This window comes from Sinocyclocheilus rhinocerous, unplaced genomic scaffold (genome assembly GCF_001515625.1).
Source record: "Sinocyclocheilus rhinocerous isolate Xijiao unplaced genomic scaffold, SAMN03320098_v1.1 scaffold1658, whole genome shotgun sequence".
NCBI classification, from domain to species: Eukaryota; Metazoa; Chordata; class Actinopteri; order Cypriniformes; family Cyprinidae; genus Sinocyclocheilus; species Sinocyclocheilus rhinocerous.
In genome coordinates this window covers 150,381-165,413 of record NW_015661880.1, presented here as the reverse complement: position 1 = coordinate 165,413, position 15,033 = coordinate 150,381, and the positions used below count along the sequence as shown (strand labels likewise).

The 15,033-nt window shown below is 36.1% G+C and overlaps 1 protein-coding gene across 1 annotated transcript in view; it reads right to left on the bottom strand.

Annotated features, from left to right (window-relative positions):
• Positions 1–15,033, bottom strand: part of LOC107726721 (nitric oxide synthase, brain-like) — a 62,866-nt gene that overhangs the window by 35,264 nt on the left and 12,569 nt on the right. Inside the window, exons 4-7 of the mRNA XM_016536413.1 lie at positions 7,808–7,945; positions 2,342–2,487; positions 1,315–1,477; positions 1,037–1,128 (exon numbers count right to left, since the gene is read on the bottom strand). Coding sequence (XP_016391899.1) covers positions 1,037–1,128; positions 1,315–1,477; positions 2,342–2,487; positions 7,808–7,945 — 539 coding nt within the window. The remainder of the gene's footprint in view (positions 1–1,036; positions 1,129–1,314; positions 1,478–2,341; positions 2,488–7,807; positions 7,946–15,033) is intronic.

Sequence of the window (15,033 nt, the reverse complement as noted above, 5' to 3'; positions counted from 1 at the left end):
TTGAAGATATATATATATATATATATATATATATATATATATATTATGACCTTTTGACCTCAACTGTATAGTATATAGTAATTGTTATATTGGATATTAGTGATAGATGCCCATTTTGACATTTGAGCCCCTGAGAAAGTCTCTGCACATCCCTGTATATTTTGGATTGATTTTAATAACTTTAATGCACTTGAAATGTGCACCAAGCACTAGGAAAATACAAGTATCGGATCGGGGCTTGGTATCGACAGATACTCAATATTCAATGACCTGGATTGGATCGGGGCCACAAAAAACCTGATCGGGACATCCCTAATATAAACAATCAAGAAGTTGAGAATTTGCTTTATAGTATATATTGCTTTTATTAGAGGTTACTCGATGTATGCAGTATTTTAGGTACTTTTGAAATAAAACAACCCCGTCTGTTCCATAAGCAAACATAATCATGCTTCATTGTTGAAAATACATCACACTGACGTTCAACAATATGCTAAGAGCATAAAGTGTCAGTCCAACTAATCTAAATAACAAGTCCCGTCACTCTCGAAATACAACTCTGGATGAAATTTGGGTCACCAGCCTGTTTGAAAAAGCGCAGAGGAGCTTTTCTTGTTGCCTTGATTTGTTTATGTGCGGAAAAAGTGTGTAGGAGACCTCTGACGTTTATTCTGGCAGGTCCTGATGATGTAAGAAGCAAGCGTGGGGGCTTTTGACTGTATTAGAGCATTTCCTCTCTTCTTGTTTTAATTTTCCCTTTCCTCACCCCTCTCTCACTCTCTCAGGCTCAAATCATTCTGTTAGACTGACGCTAATTAAACAGAACAGAGAGTAAGTGTCGTGTATGATTAGCTTTGTAACGTGGCAGCAGTGCCAGCGCTCGGCAGTGCTTTGGCAGGTGCTGTACTGTGGAGCAAGGTGACAAAGAGAGAAAGGGAACACACACTTTGACAGGGAAGAAGGCAAGTCGCAGAGAAAAGGAGATGCAGAAAAAGACAGGAAGAGAAAGGAGCTAATGAAAAATGGCCACACTAACCTGAGGTTTCCTTTGTTGGTGGCGTATTTGATGTGGTTGCAGATGTAATTAAACATTCCATGAGCGGTTGTGCAGTCTCGAGCATCGAACACCTCAAAGGGGAGAAATTCCTTATTAGGACACTTTTTTTTTTCATTATCACTGCATTTCAATAGACATCACACTGTTGTAGCGCTTGAAAAGATGAAGGGAATTGTTTAATGAAGGATGGCTTTTTGGAAGAAAAATTATGTAATACAAAAAAAAATACAAATAAAAAACAAAACAAAACACAATACCTGTAGTTTGGACCACTGGATCCGTCCCACACAGCGAGCTGCATTTCTCCATGCATGTTTGGCCCCATAGATCAGCTCTGTGTCTTTCAATTGATACATTCCAGAAGTTTCTATCTCTTTTTTTACCTCTTCTAGCCGGTCAACATGGGCCTTTGAGCCGCATCTGTTCAGACAGAAGTCAAACGTATAAAAGCACATTTAGAAAAAAAATATTACAATTAGCTAGTTATGTACTGCAAAGTAAATAAATTAGTGCTGGGCAACGATTAATTGCGATTAATCGCATCCAAAATAAAAGTGTTTGTGTACATAATATATATGTGTGTAGTGTACTGTGTATATTTATTATGTATTATATGTAATATAAAATATAAGAATATAAATATATAAATGCATATACATGTAAATCTTTTCAAAATATATACTGTATGTGTGTGTATATATACATAATAAATATACACAGCACACACACATATATTATATAAATAAAAACGTTTATTTTGGATGCGATTAATCGCAATTAATCGTTGCCCAGCGCTAAAATAAATAAATAAATAATTTAGTCTTGAAAAAATAAATGCATAAATTCATTTGAGATATTTGTTTTTGGAGAATATATACCGCATCTTGAATTAAGTGTACTTTACTTAGAATGCCCAGTTTTAAAGCAAACATCTAACAAAATTTTGTGAGCTTTAAGAAAAATGGCAATGGAGTAAGAACGATAAAATTAATTAATAATATATTCTCTGAAAAAATAAAATAAAAAGAATCTTATTATAAAGTGTAAAAAAGTCATTTAAAATATTTCTTACATAGTTTTGTTTGTCAAATAAATTATTTTATATTATTTTTTAATATAAAAACAAAAAATATATATAAAATATATAACCATCCTTCTTTAGTGCAAAAAATAAAACCATATATATAAAATGTAGTTTTATTTATTTATTTGTATTTTTTTTTGCAGTGATGAAGGATGTTTACATATGATACAGTGTGCATTAGATTTAAATTGTTCTCCTGCCTTTTGATTGATGTGTAGTACTGGTCAATAAAATCTGTTGCAAGCGGTAGCAGTTCCTCTTTTCTTCGGACTTCATCTGGTTTGCGACTGTGCTGGTTTGGCACCATAACAGAGCCTATACAAACTTGCTCAGTGCAGATCGGCACCTGCAAACAAAAAGCAACTAGCACAATAAGAAGACAGACTGTGCAAATCCAAACATGCTACATCACTCACGGAAATGTGCTACAGATAGCATTGTGCCTGTCTCACACATATCGTGTCTGTAGGAGTGTAACTGCAACAGCAGGCACAAGTTGAGACAGCATTTCTGCTGTATATCAGAACTGGAGGTCTATACAGAAAAATAAAGTGATGTCTGGGTGACTTCCTTTAATTAACACCATAAATTATAAAAAGTCATGAAATTTAAGGGGCAGCAAATTTGCATCCAAATACTATTTTTAGTGCTTTTTTCTAGCAATTTTAGGTTACTTGTAAAGCCTATATGCAAACGATATAAAAAAAAAGATGGCATTTTCTGGTAAGTTCATCCAGACCACTCATTTTAGTGTGATTTTAGCAAAGACGTAATATTTATAAAACCTTTTTTTTTTGGAGATTTTTGTCATTCCCCATTCAAATAGAGAGAGTTTTTTGTGCATTATGTACCTAAAAAATACCTGCCTGGGTAAGTTACCAAGATGGGTATCAGGTGGGTGAACCAGACTTGAGGTAAAAGGACTTTGGTTCAGTGTGCAACTCCAGCTCTACTTACAATGCACAATGATTCTTTCCGGCCCAAACTCACTGGGGGGAAAAAAAACGTGCCAGCGGTGACATTTCTGCAAAATTATGCTATTGTGATTCCGGCACATTTCTCACCACTTTCAAAGTTAAATGCCCAATGTGTGGCGATAAAAGCGTGCTAATTTTTAACTAAAACAGATCTACATCAATCTGGCAACATTTTATTACGTTGGTTGTTTTACATATTGCAGCAGTTTGGAATTGAAATGTTTGGTGAGTAGTTGTCACGAATCCGGTCCGTGGTCTTCCGTCTGCTCGCCACCAGAGGTCGCCTTCTGATTACATTGACTCTCACACCACACAAACTGTTGCACGTCACCCTGTACTACATTTCCCATGCTCCATTGCACTGATTGGACTCACCTGCAGCCAATCACACACACACTATATAACAACCACTCAAATCCTTCTCTAACTGCCAAGTATTGTCTGTGTTTATCACTCTCTTAGAGGTAGCACTTTACGGAGCCAGTATCTAGTGTCTGAGTTTAGTCTAGTTCCTATTTCTAGTCCTGTTTCGTAACGTCTAGTTTTGCCTGATTGCCTGTTCCTGATAACCTGCCTGTCTTGGATTTCTCTCTCGTCTTGTTGTTTGGATTCTGTTCGCACCTCGCCTGGATTAATATCTGTCTGTGAATTACTCGCCTGCCTCATCCTCTGGATTATGTTCGCCGGTGATCGACCTACGCTTGTTTATTGGATCACTCTTCTGTCTTGCCTTCTAAATACCTGTTTGCCATTGTCCGACCCTTGCCTGTTTTGAATATGTTTAAGAATAAAGCTTTGCAGATGGATCCGCACGTCTCTCGTCTCAGTCGCCCTGTTACAGTAGTGCAAAACGATTAATGCTCTGTCACTTTTGAAAATGACACAGCACCTACATTAAAGCAACACAATAGTGTTAACAAAAGCAAACGTGAGATAAAAACACTTTTGCTGAAGCAACCATGCCATTTTATCTCTTTGAGCTCTTTTACTGTGGTTCACTCGTACAAAAGTGCAACGTTGTACCAGGTGAGCTACAGAGCAAGTTTACATTAGAAAAGCCGTACACCTGGAGATGGTTATGTGATGCATACATGAAATTAGTTTACAAATTACTTTGGCAAATGTGCTTTGATGTCATAACGTAACGTGTGAAAATAAGTCTTTATTCGTAGATATTGCAACATTGCAACCTGTTCAAATGTTTACAGAAATTAAAAATGCAAATATGTTGCTCACATGCTGCTTAATGCACTTAATTGTCATGCAATAAGGAACTTTCTTTTAATAATAATAATTAATAATAACAATAATACGTTTATTTTATATAGCCCCTTTCTGCAAAATTTTAAATTGGGAATGTTGTTTATCATATTCTAATCTTAATCCAGGCATGTGAAACCAACACGCAGAGCTTCAGAATTTATTGTATATGCGTTTCATGATCATATTCCTGGAAAACTAATGAAAAACATGTTGTTGAGAACATCCAATGGCTGGATAAGTGGCAGGCTTCATCAGAGCCTGATAAGAAGAAACAAAGAGACAAACGGAAGTCGGTCATCGCCTTGAGGAAAATACTCATATGGTCACTATAATAAGATTGGATTTGAAGTGCACTGTCACTTTCTGTAGCTGCTAATATGTTCACTGGATTAGGGGTGGAACGGCAAAGACAGAGCTGAAAAATAACAACAAGCCTGTCCAAGTTAGTGCTGTTAATTAAGGACTGGCTTGGTTTATTATCCCAAACTGCCCTTTCAGTCTGGTGAAGCATTTAAACCATGACTGACCCATAACCCCCGACAGAGTAGCTCAGCCAAAAAGAACCAAAGTCCCTTTAAAGTAAGGGTTCATTAAACGGCCATCTTGGTAACACCCTCATAATTCTCATTAACTTCAAGTGCATGTCATACACAAAATAAAGAAGTAGCCATACCAAAACATACACCAAAATACATGGGATCTAACAAAGATTAATTGCATAAAGCAAAACACAAAGGGTAAGTTATTACACTGAAAAAGAACTGGTGCAGAAACAATTTATGCTCAGAAATTATTAGTCAATTTCACAATTAATTACACAATTATGGAAAAAAAAGTAATAACTGAAAGATATAAACTTGTAATTCTTAGGGGGAAAAAATCTGAATTGCCAGATATAAATAAAGAATTGCAAAATATAAAATCAAAATTCTGAGGAAAAATTTTACATTTCGCAATAACTTTTTTCACAGAATTCTGAGTTTATATTTAGCAATTCTGTTTTGTTTTTTTTCGCCACAGAAAAAAAAAGAAATAGGTAACTGTGACTTTTTATGTCACAATTCTGACTTTTTTCTCACAATTGCAAGTTTATATTTCACAAATCTGAGGTTATGTCTTGTGATTCTGAATTTATATCTTGCAATTAATTTAGAATTGTGAGATAAAAAGCACAATTACCTTTTTATTTTTATCTAATGGTTGAGACAATTTTTCATAAGTAACACATTGAATTAAACATGAAATTTGAAAGTAGAAAATTGAAATACTATGTTTTTGTAAAAGATATTTTAAACTTTTTTTACAGTGTAGATTTACATGAATACTCTAGATCTATTCTTAATATTATTGAAATACAGAACTGAAATGAAATATAAAGTAACACTGTTCACTACCCATATTAAAAGATTTGACATTGCCTTCAAACCGCATTAATTTTTCTAAAAGTAATCTGTCTCCAGATCATTACTTGCTCCAGCATATTATAAGTTACCCATGTATCCCATCTGTGGCATGTACTGGGACACCTGTGTGACTTTAACTACCCAAACAAGCATTTATACTAATGGTGCTTAGCAGAAGAACGGTAAAAATAAAATAAAGACGTTCATTAGATTCTTCACATTCACCCACCATAAGGGACTGTGAATGCAGCCTTGCAGCTGTCATATTCTGTAAAGTTGGAGATGCAACCCAAAAATCCTTCAGAATGTGATATATTATAAATCATACCATCTGTAATTAGCATCAATTAGCATGCAACGCCAGCCTCTCACGAAAGTGCACAGAACTTCATAACCCCCTCTTGGAAGGATGATTCAGATTTAGAGAGATGTTGAGAGTTCTGCAAGCATGTTGTCATACAGACTAGCGTCTACAGCGAGAGACGAAGGCTAATTTTAAACCTCAGCTCATTTATGACATATGGATCCTATACGAGCAGCAAAATTGGAAGCAAATGCTAATAGCAAAAGTCAGTTCTAGTTCTGCATCATTTCAAAATGACCATAATTATGAGTTTTTGACATGTAAAATGGCTCATGTTTTTTGAGTTCTCCCACTAAACTGTTGCGGCATAATGTAAAAACAACCAAGATGGCAGCAGCTAAGCTACTTTGTTGGCAACCGCTGTTTGAAATGGCATTTTAATATAGCCAGTCTATTTTGCAAGAAGTGAATTAAGGTAGCATTTTTCGGTCATTACCAATAAAGCCGCACTTGGATCCATTTTGGCATTACGAGTGTTGCCATAGAAACAATTAATTCTTGTGTCTGTGAACAGGAGTAGAATCTCAGAGTTGTTATTTTGTAATTACGGTAATTCCGACACAACATGAACGCCGCGTGAACCTTTGACACTGAGCCATTCCTGATTTTTTTTTTTTTCTTGTTGTTATCGTATTACTTTTGAAACATCTGAATAAGCAATGAAATAATGATTTTGATGACAAAACATTTATTAAGTTGCTTCAGAGACTAAAAAATGTACTGAAAAAAATAACTGAAAAACAACAATGGTAGCTAGAACCATGGTGTGTTTTTTGGGGGGGAATTGTACATGGAAATATGGTATTTTTAATGACTTTCAACCATGCAAATACATTGCATGAAATGACAGGAAGAGGAAGTTCCTCTTCATCAAGCAATCGTTCAAAGTTTGGATTGACATATCTTTGAATCTAAATTGATTTCTACTTTCTTACACCTAAATTGCATTCAAAACAAACTGATACCTCAATACTATTCAAATTCAGGAAAAAATGTAGCAGCACTTTACAATAGTTTGTTAACATTAATAAAGTCATTAGCTAACATGAACTAGAAAAGAGCAATATATAATTTAAAGCATTTACTAATCTCTGTTAATGTTGGTCAATAAAAATACAATTGCTCATTGTCAGTGCATGGTAATGGTGCATCGACAAATCTAAACAGATAAAACATTACTTTAAAAAGTATTATTAGATGTTAAAATTAACAATAACTAAAATTAATAAATTCTGTTGGAGTATTAGTTACTGTTAGTTCAAGTTTACTAACATTACACTAAAAAATGGTGTAGGATTGAAAAGATATGCACTTAAATTGCTAGTAAATATTTCTAAATAATTGCAAAGAAATGGCAAGTAACACTGAATGAAGAATTTTTGAAGTATTAAAAGCTGAAATAGTGTTTTCTTGCGAAACACTCTTATAATCTTTATTTAAAACTTCAAAAAAAATCATTTTAGAGCATAATATGAAGAAATTAAAACTTAATGTCAAGTATTGTGTCAAGTCATTTTAATTCAGTTCTGAATGGCGCACAAACCAAATTTTTTGTAAGGGCTCTGCTGTGTCAGTAATGGCAAAGATGCTATTTCTTTATACGCTCAACTAAATGTAGTTCATACATATAAGCCTACCTAGAATCAACATCAAACATACCTCGCTGGAGCTGAGATGTAAAGTATCATTGTATAAAGCTCCAGTTTCCCAGTTCTTCACTTTCATGAATCTGGGACACTTGGTGGGACTCCCATTCTGCACAGTCTTAGTGGGGGAAACTCTCCCATGGGACTGCGGCTGTGGAGGAACAAACATTACACCTCATTGTTAGCAACTCGCCTCAAATTTGTCCATCAGCAAACACTTTTATCCAAAATGACTCCCTGTACACTAATTACAGGAACAATTCTTACAACAGTTTCCAAGAACAATTAAAAAGAACAGTTTGGTTATCAACACAGACATTTAACATTCATTATTACACTCTTAATGGTTCCAAAAGGGGTTTTTCACAGTAATGACACAGAAGAACCATTTTTGGTTTCCCAAAGAACCTTTCAGTAAATGGTTCTCAAAATAAATATTTTTCTAGAACATTTTAATTATCTAAAGAACACTTTTCCACTATGAAGAACCTACTGTGCGATGGAAAGTTTCCAGGGAGGTTAAATATCCTTCATGGAACCGTAGGTCCCAATAAGGAACATTTGCTTTTAAAAGTGTATAGGCCACTAAGCAAAACCAGCCATTTAGTTCTCAAAACAATAGTTTGTCATGTTTTTATGTTTGATAGTTTCTAAGAATCCCCAACATCTGTGTGAAGATAAATTATAATTGATCTGACCAATCAGAACGCCGCTGCTATCTGCCATCTTGCCCGACAGCTACAGTCGGTCTCCATAGAAATCCATGTTAAAACGGGGTAAAAAAGATTGACTGAATTGAAACTTTTTCAGTATAACTAAATATAAAAATGTGCGGAGAGTTGATCTGTGCTGTTGTTGGCTGCCACAGTAACAGCAATAAGTTAAGGAATTCCTTTAAAGGGGTCATCGGATGCAAAATTCACTTTTATATGTTGTTTGAACTGAAATGTGTGTTGGCAGTGTGTGTACACAACCACCCTATAATGATAAAAATCCACCCAGTGCTTTTTTTTAAATCTCAATAAATCCAAAGCCCTTTCTCTTATCAAGCCGTTCTCAGATTCTTGGCAGAATGACGTAGTTCTGCACAGGCCCCTCCCACGATTGTTGATTGACAGTGGCGTCAGTCTTTGGTTTTATCACAGCTCCGCCCTGAGTGAGCCGTCATCAGTCCTCCATTGTTTTTTTGTTTTTTGTTTTGTTTGTTTTTTTGTCCATGCTGTTTTTGACAAGGTAAAAAGGGTGTTGTTTTACACTAACATTGAAAAATTTTAACCAAAGTATGTTATAGACTTTTCATTAAGACCCTAAAGAATCATATCAAACTGTGGAAAATGGGCATCCGATGACCCCTTTAAAGTACTTGTTTTGCGTACCAGAAAATCGGTCATGTCCGGCAATGTATGCATGGCTTGCAGCGCTTAAGTTAAAATACTGAGTGTTAAATAATAAAATGTTAAAACGTGTGCTCTTATCATTCTGTGGACAAAATCCCGTGAACTTCGCCCCGATCGGGAGCTGTATATGCATATGTGCGCTCATCCGTTTGCAATGCAGAAATAAAACATTTTCTGATGTTTATTCATGTTCATTTCGTGCTTTACGTAAATATGAAAAGACGATCGGTTCACGTGTTTGAACTGAGGCAATGCTGATCTGTCACGACACATTAAAGAGCCACAAAACGGTATTTATTGTTAGAATTTCTTGATAAAAAATGACAAAATTTGAATGCTGAGAGTCCTCAGACCTTGTTTCATTCCAGAAGTGACCTGCTCTGTCTGTCGGCGCGTTGTCAGTTTCCTCTTTGCTCTGCAATGTATTTTTCACTGCGTGAGAACACGTGTGTAGTGTGAGAGTGGCAATGTTTGTCGGAGATGGCAACAGTAACTAAGGAGGGCAGGTCTTTGCGAATGGTCAGTTGACAGCAATGAACTTCCTTTGCAAAGTTGTTAATAGAATGTCTAAAGTAGACTATCGAAATAAAGTGTAACCCTTTATTCTTATGTAGCTATTTTAACAACCAGCAGGTAAAGGAATGACATGACTTACTCAAAGGCGTCAATGGGATAATCATCACTATTAAGCAAAGTTCTAACTGAGCTTTGATTTTCAGAGAAAACAGAATACCCTCAATGACTTGCCATTCAAAAGATGACTGTAATTTGCCACATGCACAAATGTATCAGAAGTTGACATTGTTAATCCAATGGAAATCAATCTAGCAGCCATTATATTCCTTATGAAGACCCAGTTCACAGGCCGACGGTTTCGGCACCACATCACTCGTATAATTGTGGTGGTTTCTGTTGGCATGAATGCAAACTTCAATATCAACCTTGGCCCATTATGTTCGCTGTCCCCAGGAAGAATAGTGGGCGTCCTTCTCCTCAATTGATTCTCCTCAGAAGACAGATCAGTCCTTCTCTGTCTCTGGCTACACAACACACGCAACGTACACGATTATTATCTCAAAGCCGCCACGCTGCACTCGGCTGGCAAGGAATGCGCCGCACTCATGTTTACGCATGTGAGACATCTGAGGCAGAACGGATGCGAAGAACCGTCTTGTCAGAAGTGAAATGTGAGGACAAAAGGCGGATATGATACACCTTTACATATACGAGTGTACACTGTGACAGGAAGGCAGTGCGAAAGAAAAGGTGTAAAATTGAAAAAGCAAACTTCAACTGAAAGGGTTTTGTAAGGATTCTGTTTACATGACAGCGTCGCCCCGGGCAACAACTGCCACACACACAACCACGTGTGCGAACGGGGTGGAATAATCGGCAACATCATCGACACTTCGAGACCACTTACCCACACCAAAGCGCTTCAGAAACAAGCACTCGATACACTCACGCAACATTCACAGCCCACCAGAATCCACCTTCGTTGCTGCACCTCTTTATTCAACTTAGTGCTCGACAACGGGCACAGCGCACACAGCGCACACAGCTTTGTCTCATCCTTCTCACCACAGCTGTATTAACACAAGCTTTATTATGTAAAAGAGTAACACGAGCTGATCTGACAAACTCATTTTCACAAGCTGCTAATAAATAAAACATTCCGGAATGACTAATAAGCTGAAAAGATTGTGTTTCTATGGATGTCATGGAAATTGTCTGCATAATACCTAATACTGGCTTTATTTACTTAATATGGCTAGACAGTTGCTAGAACTTTGCTTAGGTTTTTTTATTTTTTTTTATTTTTTTTTACATTTGTCAGGGAGTTCCTATGGTGTTGAAGTGGAATTACTATGGTTGCTAAATCTATAGATCTTAATCAGATCAGATGCCATATTGCATTTAACACAGATGAAAACGAGGCTGTGAGGGATAAACCAAAGACTGGATAAACGTAGTCTTTACACTAAAACGCACTGTTTAAAGATCAAAGATCATATCATTTTGACAACCCACAACTTGACAACCCAAAACTGTTTTATGGAAATTTTGTCTACTGAAAGATTTTTTAAACAAAAAGACGTTTCGACAGCTGAACTACCATGAAACTGTCTCATTTTCAATCCGGTCAAAAAATTAAATATGGCGCTACCCTGGTCTAATGGTTTGACAATATAAATTTCTTGGTTTTAATCTATGCTCATTTCGATGAACCAATCGATTCTACAATCCAAATAATCAATCTTTTGGGCTAGTCTATGCTATTTTCAGTTGATGCTTGAACGGAAATTTACCAAACATTATTTGTAGCTCACCTCCCGTCCAAAAAAATCACACTTTGTGCTTTGTTACTTTTTCTCCTACTAAATTACATCTACTACTAGAATACATTTCCTACTAAAATACATTCAAAGTGTCTGCATCACCAATCATGAATATATAAATATCTAAATATATTTATCAATATTTACAATGTGAGCATGAGTTGTGATCACAATATTGCATTTCTAAATCATTTATACTACATATTGGCTATTTTTAAACAGTATAATAACAACAACAATAAGAATAATGAGACAAATGTATATTTTGAAATGTAAATTTAGTCACTTTGGATGGAAGCATCTGTCAAATGCATAAATGTAAAACTTAACTTCAACAAGTAAATTAATTTTTAGATGACCAAGTGTCATGCATCTGCTAGAAAATACAGCCTCTGACATGGTAAATAATAACATTTTATGGGTGCTGTGCAGTGATGTACACAATAGCTAATGATGAATATGCACACCATAACAATTATTAAATAATATATTTTTGAAGTTGTGGAAGTTTTGACATTAGCATCCAGGAGAGGAACTATCCGTTTTATAATTGAACTTATGAGGGCATGAGATTAATAAAAATATAGATGGTTAAATAGTATTGCTTGTTTTTCATGCAGAGCTTCAAAGACAGCAACATCATTGTTTAATGATGTTAGCAGCTCATCTGTCCGACTGCTTCGCACCACTTCCACTGGCTGAGCGTGCCTTAATAGAGCTTAAATTATGCAGGGCGCTGCTGTTAGCCTTGGAAAACTCAGCACATTTCTAAAAAACCTCAACCCCATCAGGCAGACTGAAAGCTTATTATCATCTCAAACATTTCAAATCATCGCACCTGCGTTGCTTTAGCAGGTTTGCAATCACTAAAGCAATGAAACATGCATTCAGTCTCATGTCAGCAAGGTTAGCTTTCCAAAGTACAGACACTTCTTAAAAAAACAAGCTGTTCCATTTGCAGCTCGACATAGAAATGTAAAACAAGTTTAAAATTGTCTAAAGCAAGCTTATTAGAACACTCACTTGTCATCATCTCAGCAGCAGGAATATTCTGTGTATCTTACAGCATGTTGAGAATGTTCTCTAGGCATGCTCCAGCAAATTCATTAACCACCAATGTGTGTCAGTGAGAATATGCTAAAAGTGCAAAATGTCAACATACACTTCTGTTATAACAGGTTATTATAGAGTAGCCAAGGTCTCAAACTGTCAGACTGAAGTAAAGATTTAAAGGTGCAAGAGAATGTGTTTTTTCCCCTTAGCCTTTGCAGATAATGTCATATCTGGCTGGCCATTTAAGGTCAATGTGATTGAAATAACACTTACACATTGAAATGTATACAGCGTCGAAATTCATCTGTCCTAAATGATATGCAAGATTAGATTTAGTGCATCATAGTATGTTTTTAAAAAGCATGCTGAAAGTGCCTAAACCGTAAGATTTTTGGTAGCGTGTATCCGTGCATGTTTTTTTTTTTTTAGCTGTAGCGCATTACTGCCCACCCACTTTTCAGCAACAAAGTATTTTTCCATTAATTCTTCGTATAGGGATTTTTAAAAAGTCTTCATTTAAAGCGTTAAAAGCCATGAACCAAGACAACTGACTATAGAGGTTAAATCTAGGCTGGCCACATATCTTGTTGTTCCCAGAGATGTCCTGGCCAGGATTTCTAAATTGCCTAATATGATTGGGTTTGGCTTAATTCTCCTATTGTTTTCACACTTGACTGAAAAGTATTTTGACCATTTGAGACCTGCTGAGCCCATTTCCATCACAGAATAAAACATATAAAAAGGTAATTGTGATGTTTTATCTTACAGTCCTGATTTTTTCTCAGAATTGCGTCATATAAACACAGAACTGTCAGATATAAATTCAGAATTCTGACTTTTTCTTGCAATTCCAAGTTTACATCTCACAATTCTGCCTTTTCTCTTAAATCTTGCAATTCTCGCAATTATAAGTTTGTATCTCACCATTCTGATTTTTCTTCTCATTTTTAAGAAAAAAGTAAAAATGGTGAGGTTAAAATGTCACAATTAACATTTATATTTTGTGGTGGAAACGGTCTTCAGTATAAATCACACAAACTGCGAACAATACCCCAAATCACCTTTTCAAGCAGACTTGGATGCAGTTCGCTGGTGCACATCTAAGGACTCGGCTCCACTCTAAAAGATGTAGTTTGTAATGCACAATTTATGAAAATTTTGATGCAAATCTTGACATTTCGTCAATCACAAATGTTATACTAGGTAACCCCGCCCACAACTATATTATACATTAGATGTCATCTGATTGGCTGTGATTGTGCAGCAGCTTTGCACTTATTGCGGATAGACAAATTAGTTGTTGCTGGAAACTTGTTGCCTGGTTAGGACCTGCTGTAAGTGTTCATATATCATCTTAACAGTCATTGCATCTTTCTGTCACACAAATAATGTCAGACATTGCACAACAATCACATGCTGCCTTGGTCTAATGTTCTTGTATTTGTATTTCTCTTGTACTCTCTCACTCTCCCCCTCCTCGTCTTACTCACTGATGATTAATCATCCACCAGACACTGTATTACACTAAGCATAGAGAGAGAAAAAGAGAACAACTCCGTCTTGGACCACACAGCTGCATCCATTCATTCCTCTAATTTCTTGGATCGCCTCCATCCATCCGGTTTCTTTCAGAAGGATAATGCGTCACAAGAGGCCAGATGAGATAGTCATGTGCTGATGTGAAATGTAAGCACTGCTAACCCCACAACCAGGACTGTAGAAACACATGCTACACCAGCACTGAGCTGGCAGGTACAGAGAAAGCCATGTGATGGGCACTAGAGAGAGGCTTTCATATGGTTACTTGCAAGTAAGCCCTACTTGAAATATTAGACTTGCAATTAATTCTGAACTACCTGACATGCAGACTCCACTTAAATCTTATTTTGTAGATCATTTCATTCATAGGTGTGCTTTGTATTTTATTGTTGTTATTTTTAATATAAGGTTAGAGTTTGAAAACCACTCAACTAAAGTTTCTTTGTTGAATTATGTGGTCCTTTTCTCATGTTTTATATATGGTTCTTTGGAAAGCGTGCTTTAAGTTACATTATAGTGTCTTCAGATCAGTCAGCGTTCTTTTTGTTGTCATTTTGTTTTGTTTCTAGGTTGTTAGAATCATGTGTTCTTAACTGGTTTTGCTTCAGGACCCATATTTTACAAGCAGACTATTGTATTACCATGAATTGCACAAGCAATATGCTAAATATATGTAAAATCATATGAGGCTGTACCAGGGGTGTAGATTACGCGGGGGATGCGGGGGACGTGTCCCCTCCACTTTTAATATCACGTTAATTCGTCCCCTGCAATTTTTCGGGCAAGTGTGTTGGCATAGAGGTTTTCAAGAGCCGGTGTGAATAAATATAGATTTAAATTCAAAGAGACAGGATAGTCTGTGCATGTTCTGATGTTTTATTCGGACCCAGAATAAGGCGAGATGAACATCG